General features: G+C 38.5%; 1 protein-coding gene across 4 annotated transcripts in view; it reads left to right on the top strand.

Annotated features, from left to right (window-relative positions):
• The window catches only part of HMG20A (high mobility group 20A), an 85444-nt gene that overhangs the window by 49227 nt on the left and 10335 nt on the right, over positions 1-25882 (top strand). For 2 of the 4 annotated variants that reach the window (XM_011932831.1, XM_011932830.1), the window contains 5 exons: positions 8995-9087; positions 14796-14943; positions 17554-17766; positions 21362-21494; positions 22248-22279. In XM_011932831.1, the coding sequence (XP_011788221.1) occupies positions 8999-9087; positions 14796-14943; positions 17554-17766; positions 21362-21494; positions 22248-22279 (615 nt within the window). In that variant the 5' untranslated portion in view covers positions 8995-8998. The remainder of the gene's footprint in view (positions 1-8994; positions 9088-14795; positions 14944-17553; positions 17767-21361; positions 21495-22247; positions 22280-25882) is intronic. The other 2 variants (XM_011932832.1, XM_011932834.1) reach the window with 2 other exon arrangements.

Below are 25882 nucleotides of genomic sequence, written 5' to 3' on the forward strand. Positions count from 1 at the left end.
TATCTTCCTGGGCGCGAAAAAGGTTGGCGCACGTGGGAAAAGTTGTTAATGAAGAACCCGGAAATACGCCATCTTGTCTCTGATGATATGGAGCTTAAGCAACAGAAGCCGCGGCAATTTCCGGGCCTCACGGCTCCGGACATTTAGTAGACACAGGGTTTCTCATGTTGGCCAGACTGGTCTCGAACTCCTGACCTCAGGTGATCTGCCCGCCTCAGCCTCCCAAAATACAGGGATTACAGGCATGAGCCTGGCCTTTTATTTCCTTTTCTTATCTTACTGGATCAGCTAGTACTTCCAGTACAATGTTGAAAAGCAGTGGTAGGAGGGGACATTCTTGCCTTAACGGAAAAGCTTTGAATTCCTTGCCATTAAGTATGATGTTAGCTAGAGATTTTTTGTATAGATTCTTCATCAAATTGAGAAAGTTCTCTTTTCCTAGTGTGCTCAAGTTTGTCTGTTTTTAATGAATGGGTGTTGATTTTTGTCAAATGTTTTTTCTGCATCTATTGATACGGTCGTGTGACTTTTTTTCTTTAGCCTATTGATGTGATGGATTACATTAATTGAATTGTAAAATATTATAGGAAAAAGAATCCTAGAAAGATTCTGCACTCAGATTGCTTTTTAAGTTCTTGTTATATTTTAAAAATCTGAAACTAGAAATTATAGGCAGGACATTCTGGATGTGGAAAATGCAATGTTGTAGGACTCCGGTTAGTGGCTGAATACGCGAAGGAAACTTTGTACCTACATAAAAAGATTGGTGAATGGAAAAATATTAATGTTTTAATTAAAATATTTAAGTGCATTTTTTTTTTTCTGATTCCTTCAATCAGCTTTTTCAGTTAACCAGCAGCTAATTGTTTGGCTAAGTGAATTTCTACTTTACTTCCTCCTATCCAGATGGATCTCTGATATTGGGTGTCTACTTGGTTGAACTTCTGGGTTTTTGCTTTCAAAGAGTTTGCTAGTAAGGCAGTAGAATCTTAGTTGATGAAATGTTTAGGCAGTATAAAGAAGTGAAAAGAAAACTTCCGACTAAAAGCAAAAACAGTTGCAGGGAAAGATTCTGGGGACTCACTGAGAAGACTTGCCTTACCAGGAGTCTTTCACAAAAGTCTCTTCCTTCTCTTTCTGCTTAGAGTGTTCTCCTGTCTCCAACCATTCCTTTTTGCTTAACCTACTACTACTCCTATTCTTAGAAGAGATCCCAATCTTATATGTCTATAAAACAACACAGGTAATGTAAATGAGTGAAGTGAACAGAGTGGAGACTATGTTAGAGACAGCTGTTACCCAGGACCAACCAAATGTTGCCTTTGTTTGATGTAGGCTGGTTTGGGCAGATTTTTTTAATAAAGGAATTCAAAGATTTGTCTTATAACTGCCCATTTTTCTATATTGGCAACTTATTCAAATATTTTAAAAAAATAGATTGCAGACTCCCCCAAAGATGTGCATGTTGAATGTGGCCTGTGGGCTTCCAGTTTATAGACTACTTTTTAAAGCACTCTCAGGCAGCTTTTTCCTGTCGTAGTATTTGTGTATATTTGTGTACGTCAGTATTGCATTTAGCATGTTTTTTAATGATTATTTCCCATCTACTGAAAGTGAATTATACCTTGAGGGCAGGATCCATATAGACAACATACTACTCATATTTAAATTTCCAGCCCTAGTATAGTGCCTAGTATTTGGTTAATTTCAATCAGTGTTTGGGTAAATGAACAAGCAGACACATTTGTTAGTTTTCCTCTTTTTTTTTTCTTTTTTTGAGACGGAGTTATGCTCTTGTTGCCCAGGCTGGAGTGCAATGGCACAATCTCGGCTCACCACAACCTCTGCCTCCCAGGTTCAGGAGATTCTCCTGCCTTAGCCTCCCGAGTAGCTGAGATAACAGTCATGTACCACCATGCCAGGCTAATTTTCTATTTTTAGCAGGGTTTCTCCATGTTGTTCAGGCTGGTCTCAAACTCCCGACCTCAGGTGATCCACCCGCCTCGGCCTCCCAAAGTGCTGGGATTACAGGCGTGAGCCACCGCGCCCGGCCCAGTTTTCCCCCCCTTTTTTTTTTTTTTTTTTCTTTGAAGCATAGTCTCTCTCTGTCGCCCGGGCTGGAGTGCAGTGGCGTGATCTTGGCTCACTGCAAGCTCCGCCTCCTGGGTTCATGCTATTCTCCTGCCTCAGCCTCCTGAGTAGCTGGGACTACAGGCGCCTGCCACCACGCCCAGTTAGTTAATTTTTTGTAGTTTTAGTAGAGACGGGGTTTCACCGTGTTAGCCAGGATGGTCTCAATCTACTGACCTCGTGATCCGCCCGCCTCGGCCTCCCAAAGTGCTGAGATTACAAGCGTGAGCCACCGCACCCGGCCCAGTTTTCCCTTTTTTACTGGGTAAGAGATTGAAGTCACTTGAGTAAATGTTGAGCAAAATTGATGTTAAAGATTCAATAATTAGACATGAATATCTAACATAAATGGAAAGTTGAAAATTCCAGTACAGAATATACATCAATTAGCCATGTTCACTAAAGTAGACATGAACACTGACTCCATTTTTTGAAGATAGTCTCGCTCCTTACAAATAATAAAGGTAAATGTATATATGAGGAAACATTTAGAGAATGTATTGAGTGTCCCCCAGTCTCAGAGTTAATCCATTTAAAAGATACATAATCTGCACAAGTGCCTGCTTGAGCAATAAATAAATACTAATTGAATGAGGAGCCTCCTTCAGTTGAGGGGTAAGGTGTGGCTTTAGGCAAAGTCTGGCCACAATATTATGATGAAGCTATGAAATACATAATTGTATTTGCTCATCAAATGTATATTTAACGAACGCCCATGATATGCTCAAAACCGGAGTGGGGAAAATTTAAAGGTAAACAAGGCACTGTTCATAACGTAACAAAACATATAACTAAGGTTTAGAAAAGGTAAGTGTAGTACAGTGAGTCAAGTATTATGATGGGTGTTTAGTACAGAATGCTCTGGTAGTACATAAAAGGGGCATCTGATACATTCTTGATTGATCCAAGAACACATGCTGAAAGAAGACACATCTCAGGTGAGATGTGAAGGATAAGAAAGTATAATTGGCCAGGCAAGAGAGACTGGGGTACTAGGAAGTATTCCAACCAAAGACAACAAGTGGCAGTTGCAGATGTAGAGGTCAGAGAATATGGTGCATTTTCTCAGAATGAATCAAAGACATAAATGTAAGAGCTGAAATTATAAAGCTCTTAGAAAAACACATAAGGGTAAATCTTCACAACCTTTGATTAGGCACTAGTTTCTTAAATATGACACCTAAAGCACAAGCAACCAAAGAAAGAAAAATAATTTGTACTTTAAAGTTAAAAACGTTTGTACTTCAAAGAACACTATCAAAGTGAAAAGACAACCCAGAGAATGGGAGAAAATATTTGAAAATAGTATATCTGATACGTGTCTAGTATCTACAATATAAAATGAACTCTTGCAATTTTACAATAACAATACAATTTTTAAAATGGGCAAAGGAGGCCGAGTGTGGTGACTCACACCTGTAATCTCAACACTTTGGGAGACTGAGGTGGGTGGATCTCTTGAGGCCAGGAGTTTGAGACCAGCCTGGCCAACAGGGCGAAACCCTGTCTCTACTAAAAATACAAAAATTAGCTGGGCATGGTGGTGCATACCTGTAATCCCAGCTACTACTTGGGAGGCTGAGGCACAAGAATCGCTTGAACCCAGGAGGTAGAGATTGCAGTGAGCCAAGATCACACCAGTGCACTGTGGCATGGACAACAGAATGAGACTCTATCTAAAAAAAAGCACACACACAAAACACAATTTGAAATAGAATTTGAATAGACAGTTCTCCAGAAAAGATATACAAATGCACAATATGCATAAGAAAAGATGCTTAACATCAGTACTCATTAGGAGAATACAAACCAAAATCACAATGACATACCACTTCACATCTACTAGGATGGCTCTAATAAAAGAGACAATACCAAGTGTGCTGAGGATATGGAGAAATTGGAACCCTAATACATTACTAGTGTGAATGTAAAATGGTAGAGGTGCTTTGAAAAACAGTTTGATTTTTCCTCAAAATATTAAACATGGTGGTACCAGATGTTCCAGCAACTCCACGCCTAGGTATATGCCCAAGAGAATTGAAAACATGTCCACACAAAAATTTATACACAAATGTTCGTAAGCAGCAGCATTCATAGTAGCCAAAAATTAGAAACAACCCAAGTCTATCAACTGATATGTGGATCAACAAAATATGCAGTAGCCATCCAGTATAATATTATTCAGCCATAAAATGGAATGAAATACTGATACACGCTACAATGTGAACCTTAAACTTTATGCTAAGTGAGAGTAGCCAGACACAAAAGGCCACATATTGTATGATTCTGTTTATATGAAATATCAGAATAGGTACATTTATAAAGACAGAAAGTAGGCAGGCATGATGGCTAACGCCTGTAATCCCAACAGTTCGGGAGGCTGAGGCAGGAGGATTGCTTGAGGCCGGGAATTCAAGACAGCCTGGGCAGCATAGCAAAACCCTATTTCTACAAAAAAAAATAAAAATTAGCCAGGCATGGTGGCACAAGCCTGTGGTCCTAGCTACTCAGGAGGCTGAAGCAGAGAGATCACTTGAGACAAGCAGTTTGAGGCTTCAATGAGCTATGATTGTGCCACTGCATTCCAGCCTGGGTGACAGAGCAGGACCCTGTGTCTTTTAAAAAAAAAAAAAAAAAAAAAGGTAGATTAGCAGTTGCCCAGGCCTAGGAGGACTAGTAGGAAGGGAGAATGGGGATTGTTTGCTAAAGGATACTGTGTTTCTTTTTGGGATGATGAACATGTTCTAAAATTGGTTAGGGTGTTGGTTGCACAACCTCGTAAATACCTTAAAAACCACTGAGTTGTATGTAGTAAAGGGGGGAACTTTATGATTTATCAATTATGTCTTCCAAAAAAAGCAACTTAGTATGCTTTTTGGCATGAGTTGGGGTTGAGGAATATGAAAAGATAATGCTGACTGAATTGGAGAGATTTGGGTGAGTTTGGTTGAAAAACTTTGACAGAGATAATATGGCAATTGGGAAATATCCTAAGAACATATAGTGATTACTAAGAGCATAGAGGGCCCAGTTGTGAATGGATACCGTACATTTATAGTAATACTCTTTATTTTGTCTTTTTTTTTTTTTTTCTCCACCATCTTGAGCCAAAACTCAGAGTTGATCTACTTCTGGTGTATAGAAAGATATAATGCAAGAGAATTGAGTGCTGGCAAAAGAACATTTGCAATGTAGCCGTCGAATCTAAGCTGGACAGAGAAGGGGAAATCAAGGGCCATAAGAATAGGGGTTTGCATGTTTAAAGGTCAGTTGTAATAGGAGAATTAAGAGAGCTGAAATGATGGGAGATAGTGGTAAGAGATTTTTGGGTATGAGGTTGATAAACCAAGCAACCTGATGTTTTAAAGGAACCAAGGGTTTTGTATAAAGGCTGTAGCATGGAAAATGAAATGGGCAGAATTCCACCTCTCAATTCTGAGGTGTATGGTTGGAGAGGGAGTGGTGGGGAAGGAATATGCTGCATCTCTATGAGAAGATTTAGGGAAGTGGGGTTAGCATGTGTAAACTAAGAAAAGGGCACTTGAAAAGAGCCAACCCCAGAAACCGGAAGTACAAATATGCTTCCAGCACTGTCCAACACATTTGGAATAACATAGTCACATTGGTGTGATCATCCCTATTATTGGGAAAGATTACTAGAGCAATCTTAGTTGAGGAACATTTCTTCAGTTCCACCTAATTTCCTTTGTTCTGGCCATATATTGACCATAGCAATGTTCTGATTATGATCTGGCCTACTAGATGACTACAGAGAGAGAATGTGTTCACTGGTCAGTAAGTATCTGATGCGCTTAATATAATTCTCATTACAATCTTTGTAATCATTAAAATATTTTAAATTGGCACTCTTTTATATATCAGTTTTTTTCAGTGAGTGGTTAGTGTTAGAGGGAATTTTGGGATTTCCAAAGCTCAGGACTAGACCCTGGTTCAAAGTGTAAGTGGCAAAGTAATACCATTTTTGTGAGGCTTGCTGGTAGAAGCTGGATAAGTCCCCTCTACTACGAAACATCTGCATGATGGACCTGTTTATATAAAGTGCAGTGAAGAGCCAAAGTTGTATATTGCTTTGCCTTTGAACAAATTTCTCTTCTTTCCCCTTCTAGAGCAGCATTCATCACATTTCTTAAGTGCTTTGCATAAAATTTCAAAGTTCACTGTGACCCCTGTACTGGGACATCATCAGGCACAGATGCTACATATGAAGGGCTTTTGGCAATCAGTGGCTTGGTAGCCATGATTCCATTTGAATCACTCCCTTGTGGACCATATGAAACACATTCTCCCAGGATCCCAGACATATTATTGGGAATCCAACTTACTGGACTAGTTTAGAGGCTTTTGTATTTCCAACTTACTGGACTAGTTTAGAGGCTTTTGGGTTTCACTGCACTTTTCTTCATTTCCTTCTTTTGTTGATCTTGGCCCCTTAATCTTCCACCCACTTTATTACTCATTTCTTAGGGACCCGACTACTCAGTAACACTGAGAAAAATGTATCTGAAACCGTATGGGTTTGAGTACAGCAAACTTAAGAGAGGGGAAATAAAAAAGGAAAAAATGTGTGTTCTCTGAACTTCCTTTGTTTATATGATCTGTTTATATGTTGTTAAGGTTATGTTATCCAGCTGCCTCCCCACATTTCAGAAATGACTAAAGATATCTGGAAAACACTCTAACAGGGTCATGTTGGCATAGTGAATGAAAAGACACTTCATTTGTCCCCTCACCAGACAATATATCTTCTTTTGAGGCACAGGAGCAATGCCAAGGGCTTTAAATGCTGAATCTCAAGGTTCTTGAAAGGCCCTTGACTTCTAGGGATTCTTTTAGAAAGAAACTAGTCAATGCCAGGCACGGGGGCTCACACCTGTAATCCTAACACTGTGGGAGGCCAAAGCAGGCAGATCACTTGAGGCTAGGAGTTCAAGACCAACCTGGCCAACATGGTGAAACCCCATCTGTACTAAAAATACAAAAATTAGCTGGGCATGGTGGCACATACCTGTAATCCCAGCAACTGGGAGGCTGAAGCACAAGAATCACCTGAACCTGGGAGGCGTGGGCAACAGAGTGAGACTGTATCAAAAAAAAAACAGTCAAGTGAGTTCCTTAAGGTATATACCTAGCCATTTGAATGTTTGCTCACTATGGATAGTCTATATGGTATCTAACAGATATTACAGTTTTCTTTTCGTAGAATGAACATTGGCATTGGTGTGAGGTGATGTTAGCAGCTGTTAAAGCCCAGGCTTTAATCTGGCATTTGTATAATGTGAATTAAAACTTAAGTACACTTGAATCAGAGTTATTCAGTAAAACATGTAGAATGGAATTTTGTGGCATTTATTAGAGCTATTCCACTTGTTAACACCTTATCTTGAAGGAACTGAAAAGAGGTAGCAAGTGTTCCTGCAGTAGAATAAAGTGCTTACTCTGGTTGAGTGAGAAGTTCCTCTCTACCTTGCATGCTCTACCCACTGTAATGGGTAATATTTGTACAAAGATGTGTTTTTCCCATCAAGCTATTTATGGAACTTGGCCTGCTAAATCATAAACTTAGAAGTGAGAATAAGTAAGAATAAGGAATAAAACATCAATGTTATCTTTTGGAAATAAATCACCCCATTGAACATGGAGAATGTGGTCTTCATGTCATCGGCATTTTCTTCATATTTCCGCTTCAGTGGAATGATCCTGGCTCTACTTTGCTGCTGTGCTTTCCTTTTAATTGCTGTTTCACTAGGTCTCCTTAGCAGCAGCACCTGAAATAACTCCTGAGGAAGCTCCTAAGTGAATTCTCATAATTTGCTTCTCAATTCTCCCAGTTGATTGAGGCACTCTTTTTCTTGAGTGCTTTGCAGTTCTACGTAAGTGACTGATGTTTGGGGTCACTGCTGAATGTTTTGTTTGAGTATCCCTTTCATGATGAAGGGAAGGCTGCTGCTTTTAACTACATGGGATGATGCCCTTGGTGGTAAGCCTTGAAAGGCAAAAATCATTTTTCACAGTGATATGATAAATGAAATTATTCTTTGTCACTTTGTCCTCTTATCCGTTCAGTCTGATAACCTCAGTTCTTGTGATTTGTTTTCTTCAATTAAGCTTAGTTGTTTCCTGTACCCAGGTGCATGCTATTTCTGCTCTTGGTTATGATGGTGTGTGGAGCATATTTCTGACCTGGAAGTGTGGTTTCTTTGACTCAGAGCCACATCAGCATGCCTTCCATCCTCTACTTCCTTTGCATTATTTCCTTTTGGAGGGCTCAGTTTGCCACCATTTAATCTACAGATGATTCATCTGGGACTGAGAACTGGTAATGCTATAATAACAATACCTTTCTTTATATAATACTCAATGCACTTACTACCTTAGACTTTCTCTGTTTATGAAGCACTTTCATTTTAATCCCTCACAGTAACCCTTTGCATTAAGTCAGCAATTTTGTCTTAGTCTAAGATGGTGAAATTGTAGCTCAAAGAGCTTAAATAACTTGCTCAGAGTGGCAATGCTTCTGAGTTACCCTGCTTAACAATTTCTACAGGAAATGAATACTTTTGAAGATACTCTGGATAAATAAAAAGGAATTTTCCAAACCACGTCCCAGTTGTTAAAACCTAACTTGTTTTCAGTCTGGTCAGTTGATGAGACCAAGGTTAAAAGGCCCATTCACCATACAGTTTAAATTGATGTGGCCAAGTCAAGAAAATAAATATTTAGGTCAGTTTTTATTCTGTTGCTTATATAATAAAGTTCAGGAAGGCTGGCTCTTAAATTAGTGGAACTTGAAATGGAAGTAATTAAACCATTAATTTTTTTATTATTATTCTCTTTTCCTTTCAGAGAGATGGAAAACTTGATGACTAGCTCCACCCTACCACCCCTTTTTGCAGATGAAGATGGCTCCAAGGAGAGTAATGATCTGGCTACCACTGGGTAAGCAGCTGCTTTGGGACATTGGACTTCTCCGTAGGCCTCAAAACAAAACTTCTAACAAAGGAAGAAGTCCTAAAGAGGCAGTTTTATATCACAAGAATAGAGGATGCATTTGTTTCACTTTGCAAAGAGAGTGACAGCCATCATAAACCACTTTGTAATCTGCATTCAATTATCTTTTGCAGTGCTCTGGTTTTTGTGAACTGGTACAACAATATGTGGAATCTAGCAAACATTGGTGACTCCAGTTAAGAAAATTATATAGTCACCGTTAAGGAAATACCTGCCACAGAGCTAGCTCTAAAAAACAAATGCATTTTCTGTTCAAATTGCCATAGATATTAAAATAGTTTTTTCCCAAAGATCAGATTTTTTAATGTGGTTCTTTATTCAAAATGCTTAGTAACTTCAGCTGACTTCTGTTCTTTTCCCCATCCTACCTCGTTCTCCGTTCTGTGGGATCTTTTGAGAAATATGTAAAGAGATATAGAAAAGGGTTAATAACAGTAGTCTACCTCTTCCCTTAAAATCTCTTTCCACTTGAATTTTTGTCCTTTCTAGATATTTAGAGGTTGTTTGGCAAAGAGAAAATGTGTTCACTAATAGACGGAAGTGCTAGCTAATCCCTAAGATGAATTATTTTAATATTCTTTAGAGCTCTTTAAAAAATAGGCTATACTTTGTAATTCTGTTTCCTTCCCTCACATTTATTTCTCACCTCGTTGATATCCGCCTTTGACCTCACTACTCAGATGAAAGTGTTCTCCCAGACTTTTCTAAAGGCTGCTTAGTTACTATATTCATTCAGTAAAAACTTTCTGAGTATCTACTATGTGCCATTGTTCCAGGCATTAGATAGAAAGCATTGATCAAAACAGATAAAAATCATAGGCCCTTTAAAGTTCAAATTCGACTTGTTGAATCAGACAATAAACAGGATAAATAAGTAAAACACATATTATGTTGATAAGAACTATAGTTTTAAAAAAGAAAAAAATGGAGAAAAGGGATAGGAAGGGTTTGAGGATGCAATTTTAAACAGGATGGCCCAGAAAGTGTTTAATGAGAAAGTGACTTGAATAAAGACCTGAAGGAAGTAAGGCAACTAGCGTGCAGTTTTCTGGGGAAGATTATCCTAGGCAGAGGGAGCAGTAGGTGCAAAAGCCCTGAGGCAGGAGAGTTTCCATCTTACCGAAATAGCCAGGAGTCCGGTGTGGCTAGAGCACACATAACAGCAGGAGAGGCAGTAGAGGATTACATCAGTGCTTCTCAAACATGAATTGCCAAGACAGCTGATGAAAATGCAGATTCTGATTTAGAAAATCTGAAGACCAGAGATTCTACATTTCTAACAAGCTCCCAGAGAATGCCAGTTCTGTTGGTACGAGACCCATACTTTGGGTAAGAAGAGACTAGATCATAGGGATCAAAATGTTTTTTAGAGATCAAAATAAACCCTTTAACTTTTACTCTGAAAGAAGTGGGAGAGCATTGGAGGGTTTCAAGCAGAATTATATGATCTGACTTACGGGTTAATAAGATCCCTCTGACTGTTGTATTGAGAATAGAGTGAAGGGAGCAGGGGCTGGAACAAGGAGACCAGTTAGGAGGCTCTTAAAATAATTCAGGAGACAGATGATAGCCTGAAGAACCATCATCTAGTGACTTTCACAAGAGTGTTTTTGGTGGAATAGTAGGGGCAGAAACCTCATTGGAGTGTGTTTCAAAGATAATGGGAATGAGGGGTAGTGAGAAGTATAGAATTCTAGGTATATTTTGAAGGTATACCAAACAGAATTTGCCTGAAAGAAAGGATGAGGAATGTAAGAAAGGAGAAAAAAAGCAGTCAAAGACAACTCAAAAGTTTTGGCCAAAGCAACTGGAGGGATGGAGTTGCCGTTAGCTTAGTTGGGGAAAACAGAACAAGTGTGGGAAGGAGTTGTAGGAGCTCAGTTTTGGAAATTTTACATTAGAGATGCTTATTAGATATCTAAGTGGAGATGTCACATAGGCACTTTGATATCAGGTTCTGCTATTAGGGGATGTTTAGGCGAGACAGAAAAGTTGGGATTTATCAGCATATAACATTCAAAGCCATGAGACTGAGTGAGATCACCAAAGAAATGAGCACTCTATAGATGGAAGAAAGAAGAGATCTAAAGCCTGAGCTCTGGGATACTCCAGCATTTAAAAGTCAGACAGAGGCTGGGCACAGTGGCTCATACCTGTAATCCCAGCTCTTTGGTAGGCTGAGGTGGGTGGATCACTTGAGGTCAGGAGTTCGAAACCAGCCTGGCCAACATGGTGAAACCCCCATCTCTAATAAAAATACAAAAATCAGCCAGGTGTGGTGGCACGTGCCACTACACCCAACTACTTGGGAGGTTGAGGCAGGAGAATTGCTTGAACCCAGGTGGCAGAAGTTGCAGTGAGCTGTAATTGTGTCACTGCACTCCAGCCTGAGTGACAGAGCAAGCTCTGTCTCAAAAAAAGAAGAAAAAAGAAAGAAAGAAAGAATAGGAAGAGTCAATAGAGTCTAAAGCGAGTTGCTAGAAAGGTAGCAGAAAAGCCAGAAGAGTGAAGGGTCCTGGAACCCAAGTAAAAAAAAAAAAAAGTATTTCAAGGGAGGGGAAAAGATAAACGTATCAGATCCTTCTGGTACATCATGTAAGATGGGGGCTGAAAAATGACACTGGATTTAGCATGGGTGTCATTGGTGGCTTTGACAAGAGTTGTAAGCACACATCTCCTTTGAAGTGGGCTTAAGGGAGGAGAAGTCAGTAAGTATAAACAAGTTATTTCCAGGGGTTGTGCTATAAAGGAAAGGAGAAAAATTGGGACCTTAACTGGAAGTGGGATTGGGTTTTTTTCTTTTCATTTTGTTTTGTGTTAAGAGAATTAATGTCATATGTATATGCTGATTAGACTGATCCTGTAGAGAGAAAAGAATTTGTATTGCCAGAAAGGACAGAATTGCTGAAAATCTGCCCCTGGGTAGGCAAGAGTGTGTGAGATCAAGGGTGCAAACAGAAGGGTTGTTGGCTTTAGCTAGGAACATGGATAGTTTATTCATGGTAACAAAAGATCCCCCTTTTTTTTCCAGTCTTCATCCAACTTGTCATCAAGAAGGCAAGTGATGCCTTTGGCCATTCCTGTTCACTTAAGTCAGGGATTCATGGGATTCTGTTTTCCCGTGTGAATTCCCAAGTGATTCCTGTCCACTTAAGTCAGGGATTCATAGGATTGCTACTCTTTCCCTAACCTAGTTCTTATATTTTACCGAAATAAGAATGTACAAGAATTAGTAACTTAAAAATTGATGGCACAGTTGAAATGAAAATGACAGTGAAAGAACAAGTTGCGTAATACATCCAAAATGATTGAAATATTTGGAAAACAGCCCTGCAGAGATCAAACTGGATCTCGATGGTACCTCTTTTCAGCGAAAACGATTGGCATTGATTTCATAGCTTCTTTTACTTACCCTTTTTTAAAGGACCTCAAAAATGTAGGAATCTCCTGCTAAAATCACCTATTATGTTTCCTAGAAAGGGTCAGAAAAGTATAATTGCTTTCAGTCCCAAGACAGTCTGCTTCCTGTTTTCATCCATTTCTTGGTCCACTGTAATCTGGGATTTATTCTCATAATTCCACTAAAACTATACTTAACTAAAATTGGCAGTGACCTTCAGGTCTTCAAATTTAGCAGATACTTTTTGGCCTATCTTATTTAACATCTGCAACTTTTTACTTGATTAGCCACTACCCTTCTCAAAAGTCTTCCTACCTTGGCCTCTGCAGTCGTCTTCTCTCCAGTTATCTTAATGCCCTTCTCAATCTCCTTCCTAGTTTTTCTACCTTGCTCATACAGTGATATTGCTTCGGCCGAGTTCTATCCTGACTTTTCCTCCTTCTCACTGTCTTTCTGGAGAATATCTAGCACTGCCCATTATTTCCATGGGCTAACGACTCTCAAGTCTGTCTTTATGCCCTTTTGTTCCACTTCTGTTCTCCTGGGGCATGTGTCCGGTTGTCTGTGGTACATTTCTACTTAATTATGTTACAGGTGTTTCACATTTATCATTTTCTTGTCTGTCTGTCCACACACACATACATACCCCTGTTCTTACCTTGGTTAATATTAAGTACATAACCATCAATTGGAAGCCTCAGAATTACGTTTGACTCTTCTTTTCTTTCACTATTAAAGTCAATCAGTCATTAAGTTCTTTCCATTCTACCTTTTTTTTTTTTTTTTTTTTTTTGAGACAGAGTCTTATTCTGTCACCCAGGCTGGAGTGCAGTGGCATGATCTCGGTTTACTGCAACCTCCATCTCCCAGGTTCAAGCGATTCTCCTGCCTCAGCCTCCCCAGTAGCTAGGATTACAGGCACTGCCATCATGCCCAGCTAATTTTTTTATTTTTAGTAGAGACAGGATTTCACCATGTTGGCCAGTCTGGTTTTGAATTCCTGACCTCAAGTGATCCACCTGCCTCAGCCTCCCAAAGTGCTGGGATTACAGGCGTGAGGCACCACACCTAGCCATGCTGCCTCTTAAGTATCTCTTAGCTTTCCTTCTGCTCGGAATCCTGCCTGCCTTTGTCTCTCACTTAATCTATTACAGTAACCTCTTGATAGTCTCCCTTTCTCCTTTTATACCCAGTTCTTTCTATCTGGAATGGTGTTGTTTACCTTGATGAATACATACTCATCTTTTAGGACCTCCTCTATAAATTATTTCTTAACATGCCTCCTTACATACAAAATTCGTCATACGCTCTACCATACCTCTGTGGTACTTTTAACAAGCCTTTATTTTAGTACTTACGTTGCATTGTAATGATTCTCTATAACACTATGGGTTGTGCATTCTTTCAGAATAATGACTGAATATTATTCTATCATCCATCTTTCTACCTCTCTTGCCTTCCCAACTCCTCCCTTGGTCAAAAACGAAAACAAAAATACTCACTAGCACATGGTGTTACCTTTCCTTCTATTCCTTTGTCCACATGTAATAAGATAAGTCCACCTAAGACCCTACCATCATCTGTAGCTTCTTGTGTTCGCTCTTCAGAAGGGTGAGATCTGGTTTGCTAACTCATCTGGAACAGTATAGTGGGAGCAGGAAATAAGTACATCTGTCTGATTTATTAACATGTATACCTGAACTCACTGAACTTGATATTGTTCTTAGATGATCTGATTGTCAGTAAACACTATAATCCAAGAAGAAATAGCCAATGAAATGTACCATTAAGAGATTTTTCTTACACCGTTTAAGAACTCTTTTGTGATAGTTGGCAAACTGCCTCTACAACTCCCATTGCTATTCACTTTTTTCGTTAATAGTGTTTTCCCTTTACATTGGAGATACATGAAAGGTAGCATGTAAAAGTCAGATTCTACTGCATATTCAGAACTGAAACATGAAGTCTGTGTTTAGAGGAGATCATCTTTTTGAAGAAGATTATAGTTGTTTTTGGTAGGAGATGTCTTCATGGAACTGACCTGGTTTAATCAAGCACTGAAACCGGTTTTTCAAAACACCCTGTAACTTCTGGAAGACATTGTTTACATTTATACAGATTACTGGGGGAATTAATTCAAGGACTGGCATGTGCTTTTGCTGGCAGGGAAATTTATCTAGAACCTTAGTAAACAGGTGGAGTTTTTGTGTTGTTGATACTTCTGCCTATTATTCAGGTTAAATCACCCAGAGGTTCCTTACAGTAGTGGCACCACATCATCCACCAACAATCCAGAATTTGTGGAGGATCTCTCCCAAGGTCAGTTGCTTCAGAGTGAGTCTTCAAATGCAGCAGAAGGCAATGAACAGAGGCATGAAGATGAGGTAAGCTGAAGTTATCTCCTTCTGCTCCTATCCTCTGAAACTTCTGAAGAAGCAGTCACAAGGAAGGTGTGTTGATCAAGGTGTTGATCATCTAACCTTCTTATATTCTTAGGCTGATACCTGCAAAATTTTCTGTTTTCTATTTCTTGTTTTATACGGAACCATATTAATAATTTTAATGGCATAGACAGGTAGACTCTTCTTTCCCTGTTCCCTAAGAAATACCTACCTCATATTAGATGTTCAACAAATACTTGTTGAATGAGTGAATGATTTAATCATTAATAAGTAAGTAATGAGAAGTGTACATGCCCTTGCTCAAGGCCACACTCTGCTCACGAAGCCCTGCTGCCTGGAGCCCTATGTGCCCAAAGGATTCATACTACTTACCAAATCCTTCACCCTCCCATAGGGAGTACCTTTCCCTAACTCACACAAAGGCATATGAGCCTGGGCAGTCATGCCCTTGTTGGACTTTCAGTGTTTCTTAAAAATAACTGATTACATTGTCAGTGTTTTAAGGCACTCTTTTTTTTTATTTTATTTTTTGTTTTTTAGCCAATAAAGAGTGTCACCATTGATTTTTGTCTTTTTTCTTATTTTAAAAAAGCCAACCGGGCCTGGTGGCTCATGCCTGTAATCCTAGCACTTTGGGAGGCCAAGGCATGCGAATTACCTGAGGTCAGGAGTTCAAGACCAGCCTGGCCAACATGGTGAAACCCCGTCTCTACTAAAAAAATACAAAAAATTAGCCAGGTGCAGTAGTAGGTACCTGTAATTCCAGCTACTTGGGAGGCTGAGGCAGGAGAATCTCTTGAGCCTGGAGGCAGAGGTTGCAGTGAGCCAAGATACTGCACTCCAGCCTGGGCTACAGAGTGAGACTTTGTCTCAAATAAAAAAAAATTAGTTTTTTATCTCTCCTATTGGCATTTTTAAAGATTATAATGAATACTTAAAGCTTCTTAAATACCTTAAAACCAAATTGGTTTTTTTTTTTTTTTTGAGATGGAGCCTTATTCTGTTGCCCAGGCTGGAGGGCAGTAGCACAATTTCAGCTTGCTGCAGACTCTGCCTTCCCAAGTTCAAGCTATTCTCCTGCCTCAGCTTCCCAAGTATCTGGGATTACAGGCGCATGCCATCATGCCCGGGCAATTTTGTATTTTTAGTGGAGATGGAGTTTCCCCATGTTGACCACCAGGCTGGTCTCGAAATTCTGACCTCAAGTGATCTGCCTGCCTTGGCCCTCCAAAGTGCTGGGTTTACAGGTGTGAATCACTGTGCCAGCCCATAGTAACTTTAATGTAACTAGGTAAAAAAAAAAAAAAAAAAAAAAACTAATACCAAATACATAATTTGCCCAATTATGAATTATACCATTTTATTTTATATACATTTGGAGGAGTAGAGTACTACAGTTAGTATTTAGATATTTTTGTCCTTGTTTGTTTATCTTTCTCTTGTCTGAAATAAGAATTATTGTATCCATGAAACATTAACTGATAGGGCTGTGTGTATTTGTAAAATTATGAGGTAAAAATATGATGTATCTTACATCTTATTTAAGGTACAAGAAAAAGGGCTCTGGTGAAACATCAGTGGTACCTCAGTCCTTTTCGTTTCTTTAGTTTTTTTCAGAGGTGATTCAATCTTTTGATTTAACTGGTAACTCAACATATAAAGACCTCTGACTACGAAATGTACATCTAGGCTGGGTGCAGAGGCTCATGCCTATAATCCCAGGACTTTGGGAGGCTGAGATGGGTGCAGTTTGAGACCAGCCTGATCAGCATGGCAAAACCCCATCTCTATTGAAAATACAACAATTAGCTGGGTGTGGTGGCACATGCCTGTAATCCCAGCTACTTGGGAGACTAAGGCAGGAGAAACGCTTGAACCTGGGAGGCAGAGGTTGCAGTGAGCCGAGATAGCGCCATTGCACTCTATCCTGGGCAAGAAGAGCAAAACTCTACCTCAAAAAAAAATAATAATAATTAAAATTAAATATATATCTAAAGGAACAAATTGTCAAGCCAAAGACCTCATCTTCATTTCAGATATACTTACTGAAATTTTTCTGAGACTTAGATATTAATGTAATATTCCATTTGCTATTAATCTCTGCTACAACTTATTTCTTCCTTTGCCTGGTGCATGTGACACCATCTCACTCTGATCTGACAACGTCTGCCTCCCTACCACAATGCTGCATGTGCTGCTGTATTTCCCATTTGGATACTCTCCTGTCAGGAATCAGGACCTGCGAGTTGTCTGTGGGACAGTCATATGCATATGAAGGTCAAAGCTGAGTGATCATGGCACTTTTTATTCTCATACATTGCGATTAGCACAAAAATAGCTGTTTAATGCAAGATTTTGTAGTGTGGTACATAAAAGAGTTTGCAAGTGAAGCATTTGGAGTTCCTTGAAAATTGCATTGCTGTCATTTGTATAATATCTACAACAGATATGGAGAGCTTTGAATATCCAGAGCCAAATTGCAACTCTTAATCCTGTTTTGTTTGTTGTTGTTTATTTTTGTTGTTGTTGCGTTATTTTGGGAGATGGTTGTTTGGTTTTTGGTTTTTTATTTTGTTTTGTTTTGTTTTGTAGCAACGAAGTAAACGAGGAGGTTGGTCCAAAGGAAGAAAGAGGAAGAAACCTCTTCGAGACAGCAATGCACCCAAATCCCCTCTTACAGGATATGTTCGGTTCATGAATGAGCGTCGAGAACAGCTTCGAGCAAAGAGACCAGAAGTCCCATTTCCAGAAATCACAAGGATGTTAGGCAATGAATGGAGTAAACTGCCTCCTGAGGAAAAACAGGTAATTGTTCTTATTCCTGACTCTTTGGTTTTGATTATATCTCAGAAATAACTTCCAAAAGAAAAGCAAAGAGGATGGACAGTTGATTCTGCAATTTTGTCACAGTGCCTAGGAGACCAGAAAAGCAGGGTCCATCATAGCAGTTTTCTCTAACTTAGTGATTTTTAAACTATTTGTTCGAGGGGTGTGAGCAGGAAAGGAGTCTAGGACTCCCCTCAACCAAAGCAGCACCACTTTTTATGCGCTGAGTTCACATAAGATTTTTTTAAGTGGTTCAGTATTAAGAAATCTACCAATAAAATATATTCCACTGAGTTAAATGAAAAGTTGTGAATTAAATGAGAAAAAGTCACTTGACACAATTCTGCAGTTCACATAAGATTTTTAAGAAAAAAATGTTACTGCTTTAATACATTTTTTTAAACTAGAGTTCTGGCAAATTAACCTGCTATTGAAAATAAAGCAAGAACAACTTGAATTCTTTCTCCTCTAAGATAGAAACTAACCTGATAGCAAACTGAAATGAATCCATTTGTTAGAGATTTGAGAGGAATTAAGGACAAGATAGCCATGAGCTGGTGAAAATACCACTAAAGCAGAGCAATGGTCATGATTGTGGGAGTTGCTTTGGGTTAAAAGTTCCCAGCATTCCCAGCATCTGAAAGATATCTGTATTTCTTTTATGTCTTAAACTCTTTTATGACTTACACTTTTTAGAAAGGATTCCAGACACACTAAAACCAAATTGAAAAATACTCTCCTGGGAATTAATTGACTTCAGAAATTTTCAAAGAGATCAGATTCAGTTGCAACTTTTGAAGCTCTGCGTTAGTGGTAGCAAGCTAGTAGAAGGCAGTGAATATCATCCATTGTTTTGGCATTACTGTAGAAAAGGATAGTGGGCTGTACATACTATGTTATTCTTTTCTTTTTTATTTTTCTTTATTTTAAAATTAATGTGTGATCTTTTTTTTTTTTTAGATCCTTTTCAGAGAATACAGAAGTGTATAAACAAAAATGTAAAAATAACAGTGATTATTTTTTGGGATAACCACTATTACGTAGGACAAAGGTTTTGTGTTTGTTTTTGCTTTACTAACTTTTTTTTGGAAATAATTTCAAATGTACAAGAAGTTACGAACATAAAAATAATACAAAGAACATCCAAACACTCTTTGCCCAGATTCACCTGTTGTTAACACATTTTATTCCATTTCTCCATTTGCATATGCACTTACAATATTCTCAGTCTTTCTTACACTTTTGCATGCTCAGTCTCTCTCTCTCTCTCTCTCTCACTCACACACAAACACTTGCATGTGTATACCCAGACACACAAAATTTTGTTTTAATCATGTGAGGATAAATTATATACATTGTAGCCCTTTACCCCCAGAATATTTCAGTGTTTATTTCAAAGAATATTTTCTTATATAACCATAGTATAGTGATCAATTTCATAATTTTTCATTAACAGTACTTTAATCTGTCATCCATATGTTGACCTAACCTCATTTCTTTATAACATTTTTCCCTTCCAGAACAAGTTCCAGTCTAGGGTCAGGTTTTATGTTTAGTAGTCAAGTTTCTTTTTTTTTTTTAGTAGTCAAGTTTCTTTAGCTTAAACTGGGATATTTCCATAGTCTTTTCTTTTCTTTTATAACATTGATATTTTTTTAAAATACAGTTCCCTTCTGCTTCCCCGCTTCTTTTACCTTTAACAGAACATTGGTCATTGTGTATTTTTCAAATGTTTCCTCGTGATTAGATTGAGGTTACGCATTCTTGGTGGAATGACTTGCATAGGCAGTATATCACATATGCAGGCACACAATGTCCTTTTGTTTCTCACTGGTAATATTAATTTTTCTTACCTGGTACATTATTTAAATTCTCCTTTGTCATTAGTAATCTATGGGGAGATGATTTAAGAACATGCAAATAGTGTGTTCTACATCAACATTTTCCCCTAGATTTAGCATCCATTGATTATTTTTGCCTGATTTAATCTTTATCATTATGGTTACAACGTGATGATTTTTCCAACTCCAGCACTCCCTTCACATTTACCAGTTAGCCTTCAGCATTCTAATCTAAGCAAGATCTCGGCTTACTGCAACCTTGACCTCCTGGGCTCAAGCACCCCTCCCACCTCAGCCTCCTGAGTAGCACATACCACCAAACCTGGCTAATTATTTTATGTTTTGTAGAGACGGGATCTCACTTTGTTGCCCAGCCTGGACTCAAACATCTGGGCTCAAGCAATCCTCTTGCCTCAGCCTCCCAACGTCCTTTGATTACAGATATGAGCCACCATGCCCGATGCCCTACCCCCATTTATTTGTTTGTTTGTTTTTTGAGATGGAGTCTTGCTCTGTCGCCCAAGCTGGAGTACAGTGGCGCAATCTCAGCTCATTGCACCCTCCGCCTCCCAGATTCAAGTGATTCTCTAGCCTCAGCTTCCCACGTAGCTGGGACTACAGGCATGCACCACCACGCACGCCCAGCTAATTTTTGTATTTTTAGTAGAGATGTTGTTTCAGCATGTTGACCAGGCTGGTCTCGAACTCCTGACCTCAAGTGATCCACCCACCTCGGCCTCCCAAAGTGTTGGGATTATAGGCATGAGCCACCATGCTCAGCCTCTACCCCCATTTATACCCCCATTTATTGTATTTGTATGGTAACAAATCATTGGTATTATGTCTATTATAAATCATACTAATAATTGTATGAAGTTTTTTCTACTAGTTTATATTTTATTACTATACTTAATTATTTTGGTGCTTAAATTGTACCAGATTTGGCCAGTTGGGTATCCCCTACATCTGGCTCTTATGTGGGACAAGGTGTTTAACATAATTTCTGAGTGTGTTTTCCGTTCATTTAGAAGCAGTATTTTTATACTTTCTTATACTTCCTTTTGATGAATGAAAAGGGCAAAGCATTAAACAAAATAATCCTGGTAGAGCAATGAACTTTGTTTAAATAATTAATAGCACAAAGCAATCAAAGCATGTAGATATAGGTTCTCTCAGAGTAGTCCATTTTTAAGTCCATAGGATGAGGTCATTATTTTTATGTTCTTTGTGCCTCCTAGCTTCATTGCTCCAATCTTCTGGCTCTTAAAGGGCCAATTGATGTATGACATCATCCCCTCAAAATGGGCTGGAGACAGCAAAACAGTAATATTCTCTTCCTTCCCCTGGGAAGACTAAGTGTGCCTGTGTGGTGTGCAGATCTCATGAGGATGACTCTAGTGGCCATGTAGAGTTCTATCTATACAGTTAGAAGAATAACTCTAATCATCTTCATGAATTTTTTATAAGAATGATCTCAATAGAACTTGTCTTCATTAGGTTAGAAAAGGCAATAAATAGTCTAAAAACTCATAATGACCTATTTCTTTTATAATTGAGAGGTTATATTTTATTCTATTCATACAACTCTTGTTTTCCTGATTCTTTTTTAAGGCATATTCCCTATATTCTTTTCTTCTCATGTTCTAATTGTCCCATTTTCTTCAAATAGGTAGTTTAATTTTATTTAAATAAGATCTCATTTTCTTGAAAATAATTCTGTGTTTCTTTCCTAGCGCTACCTTGATGAAGCAGACAGAGATAAGGAGCGCTACATGAAGGAACTAGAACAGTATCAGAAAACTGAGGCCTACAAGGTCTTCAGTAGGAAAACCCAGGACCGTCAGAAAGGCAAATCTCATAGGCAAGGTATCAAAACCAGAACCAAATGTATTTGTAGTTTGTTGTGGGTGATGGAGTGTCATAAAGCCAACTGTTAAGAGTGATAACTAGAAAAGACGTGTTTCTGTTTTCTCTGCACTATCCAGTATTCACTTAAAAGCATTATTTTGGAATTTTATTAAAATCACACTGCTCTCATTTAGAAATTTCAACTGGGTTTCCATGTCTGTTATCGATGATTTTGGCTTGTCCTCCAAGACCCCTGTTAGTTGCCTGCCTGCCCTTTTCCTGATTCCCAGTTTAGGCATTTCTCTGCCTATAAGCAAACCTATCTAGAAAATTATATCAGTAACAGTAACTTGCCTTTAACACTTCTGAGACTTTCATGTGTCATTTTTGAAGCACCATCCACAACTAGTCTATTTTTCCTTAGCCATCACATCTTCTCTATACTTGGGCATCTAGCCTGCTAAAATTATAGATGTTGTACAAGTAGTCTTTGGTTTGTGTCTTCTGTCTACTCTTCCACCCTGTTCTCCCTAAAGTTAAAAACTGTGTCTGCTGTTTCTCTTATGCCTAATTATGAATTCTAATTCTGTAGATATGGGGTTCCCTTACTTTTGTTGGCTGACCGATTAATAAAGCCTTAAGGAAAAATATCATATGTTATGAGAATCTACATATACCAGCAGGTTTTATAGTTTGGCACAGTCATACACTTCAGTTTGGTTATTGCTTTCTTTTTAAATGTAATGTTCTCTTATTCTTTTATATTTTTAGATGCAGCCCGGCAGGCCACTCATGATCATGAGGTAATTAGCCATCTGTCTACATACCACATATATGTATTTATAATAACGTTGCTTTTTGAAATGCTACTGGATTTTTTTTTTTAATGAATGCAGAGTATTTCCTATATCATAATTCAGATTAAATGAGATACTTTAGCTTGGGGGTTCTTAGCATATGGCAGACACTTATGTTGTGTGTCTGTCATTGAACTACAGCCCGTAACCTCAATCCTTTCCTGTGATCTAAGAATTTTATTGGCTTTAAATGCCAAAGATGGCTGGAATTTGGAATGAAGTATAGAAATCAGGGCTAGCTGAAAGCTATAACTTGACCATAGTTTATCATCACCACATGCTTTAATCTGACTCTCAGAAAAGTTGTTATTTAAAGAATCCAGCATTTGCTTAAAATGAACTGTTCAGCTACAATGTCGATAGAGCACAAGCACCAGTGTCTCATTTTTTTGTTTGTTTTATTTTGTTTTGTTTTGTTTTTGAGATAGAGTCTCACTCTGTTGCCCAGGCTGGAGTGCAGTGGCACAATCTTGGCTCACTGCAACCTCTGCCTCCCAGGTTCAAGCGATTCTCCTGCGTCAGCCTCCCGAGTAGCTGGGACTACAGTCTCGTGCCACCACACCCGGCTAATTTTTTGTATTTTCAGTAGAGACAGGGTTTCACCGTATTAGCCAGGATGGTCTCGATCTCCTGACCTCGGCACCCGCCTTGGCCTTCCAAAGTGCTGGGATTACAGGTGTGAGCCACCGTGCCCAGCCATGTTCCCATTTTTCTATGGTAACAGAACCCTTATTCTATTCTGGGGAGCAAGGTATCTCTCTAAAAGACTAAATGGATTACAGGCATGAGCCACCATGCCCTGCCCAGTGTCTCAGTTCTTACACCTCCTTTCCTCTTCCCTCACTTCACTAGCGCTTGTTTGTATACTGGCTTCTTTCCTCCCACTTGGTTCAGCCCCATTGATAGGATTTAGGCCTATGTTTCTGTGTGTATGGGATTTAGGTGTGTGTGTTATTTCAAATTATGTTTCCTCCTTCAAACTTTTGTTTCCTCCAACTTCCTTTAACCTTCATGGCTGTCTATACTTCTCTTATGTGCTTAGCTGATCTGACCTAGGGGTTTTGAGGTAATTCAAGGACTCACACCCTTTGGTTGTAATCTCTTTGCAGAGATGCACAGTCTAGTTTCCATCTTTATATCCAACCCTATACCACCTATCATGATACCCTTACCTTGAGAAGGTATTCCATAAGTGATTATTTTTATACAAGAATCTATTCAAAGTTGACCTGAAATAACTGGGAATTTGAACAAAAAGAATTTTCTAGTGTACTATTTTACATGTATTTTTTTTTTACCAAATCAAGGAAATGTTGGTTACCTTAAAACATAGAGAAAAGATTCAGATTCACAGGTCAAATGGATGTTATTACCATCTATGAATTATAAAGTGAGAAACATAGTAAATATTTGCATTTTATTCTTCAGATAGATCCTATATAAATGTAATTATATATGACATTCTGTGCTCTAATTCGGATGAAATGTTATGTTTTTTTGCTGGAGAAACTTTGTATGTATTTGTATTTTAAATCATAATAATACTGCAAACTTTTCATATTAGCAGACTTTTGTATAATTACTTCTCTCTTTCTTTGCCTGTGTGCCCAGCTATCGATATCATGAAATTTCTGTACTTCTTTTTTTCTCTATTTTATAGCTTCTCTATCCTTAACAGTTACCAAAGAGAATTTGGACAGTAATCTGAAACATTAGAGCTCACATTTTCTAGTCAGTCGTCTAAATAGGTGTCAATCATCTGACTCATTTCTTCACTATGAATTTTGCTGGCCAAACTATATGCGACATTTTTGTCTTCAGTAAACTTGATAGTTGCAGTCAGAAAAGATGTAGATTTAGTCTGTATCGTAGAACCTGCTGCTGATAATTTGAGAAGTGAAGGTGTTTATTCAGATACATTAGTATAACATGAATTTCTGTAAAGTCTGTGATTTGTGAAAAGAAGTGAGTCTCTATATTTCCCTGTTACAGGATTAGACTAGACCCATGTTAAGCCAAACAAAAAAAAGGAGTGAGCAGATGGAGAGCCAGCAGTTGTTTCTTAAAAGGTTATACAGTAGGTTCTGTAAATCCATGTGTTGGTATGCCCACAGCAGGATAAAGCTCCTTTAGTAAGCGTGTTGACCCAATTAATGTCCTTACTTTACCATTTTTATTTTTCACTGAATAATATGTTTCCTAAATTAGATAATTTTAGAACAATTGCAATATAAAAGAACTGATTTGAAAGTTTTAAAACTGTTTTTAAACATTATTACCCAGTAATTTTCTTACATATAACTTCTTAGTATAATAGAAGTTCAGAAAAATAGAAAGCACTGTGGGTGAAAAGCAGCCACAGAAGGAGCCCATGGAAAGGAGTAATTGAATCAGGACTTTAAAATGACCTAGGTTTTGTGGAGACCTCAGGGTGGGTAAAATGGCTCGAGCAGAGGTATGAGTAAGTTTTTAATAAAAGAGCAAATATCTTGCATTGTCTAAAGACCATAGATCCTAAATACATACTTATTTCCCTTTACTTATCCTATGAGAAGTAAAACACTGAGACTTAGTGATCCTGTCAAGTGACCACCTCATTTTGTCAGTGAGGAAAGTGACTTGCCTAAGACAGTATATAGAATGGAAAGAATTTACCCAGAATCACTTACTGAATTAAATTGGAGACAGAATTGTGACGGAAACCCAGGCCTTCTGTGTCGTAGTCTAGCATTCTTGACAGCACAGTGCCATGCTACATAGCATAAACTTCACAATGTTGAAAGCAAAAACCGGCCTGGTTGCCCGAGATGTCAGCAAAACGTGTTGCTAGTTAAGTAAACTATTTGGTTTGTGTATAGTAAAGAAACCTATTGTATTCCTAAATGAAACTTGGATCCCTAAGTCATTGTTACCAAGGCAGGTACTGGAGAGAGCATATTAGAGCTACAGAAATGCTGACCTGAAAGCCATTCTGCATAGCAGTGGGGCACTTCAGGCTGGTACACAATGTTAAGAGCATTTCCCAAAGTAAAAGGCTCTTGAGAGAAGCACATATCACACTCTTTGAAATTCTGGCCCTGGGCCTAGATCACAGCAAAATAGATTCAGTTCAGAAGGGCCTCTTTTCTCTTAACCTCCATTCAATATCCAGAATGGAAAACCAAAGTGAAGAATATTCTTGCTCCTCTCAAATCGAAAGCCAGCCCACTAGACCCAAGAGTTAGCTAGTATTACTCTCAAGAAAGTGTCTGTATCTCATGTGAAAACTAAGATAGAAACAATAATTTTGTTTCTCCTTTAATTTATGAGAAATGACAGAATGACACTCAGCCTGAACAAATTAGACCCTTTCAGTGAAAGGGTAATCAAATCCTTATCATTTTAATCCCTTGAGCTATCCTTGGAGCAGCTTAAGTACACCCAAGCCCCCAGGAGGATCCTCTCGATGCCATGAAATGTGCTCAGTAATGGAAGAGCGCTGATGTTTTTTATTACCACTCTTCCATTAAGTAGAATTTCTCTGTTACCTTTCAGAGACTGAACAGTTTC

The sequence above is a fragment of the Colobus angolensis genome, unplaced genomic scaffold, assembly GCF_000951035.1.
Source record: "Colobus angolensis palliatus isolate OR3802 unplaced genomic scaffold, Cang.pa_1.0 Scaffold99, whole genome shotgun sequence".
Classification (NCBI taxonomy): Eukaryota; Metazoa; Chordata; class Mammalia; order Primates; family Cercopithecidae; genus Colobus; species Colobus angolensis.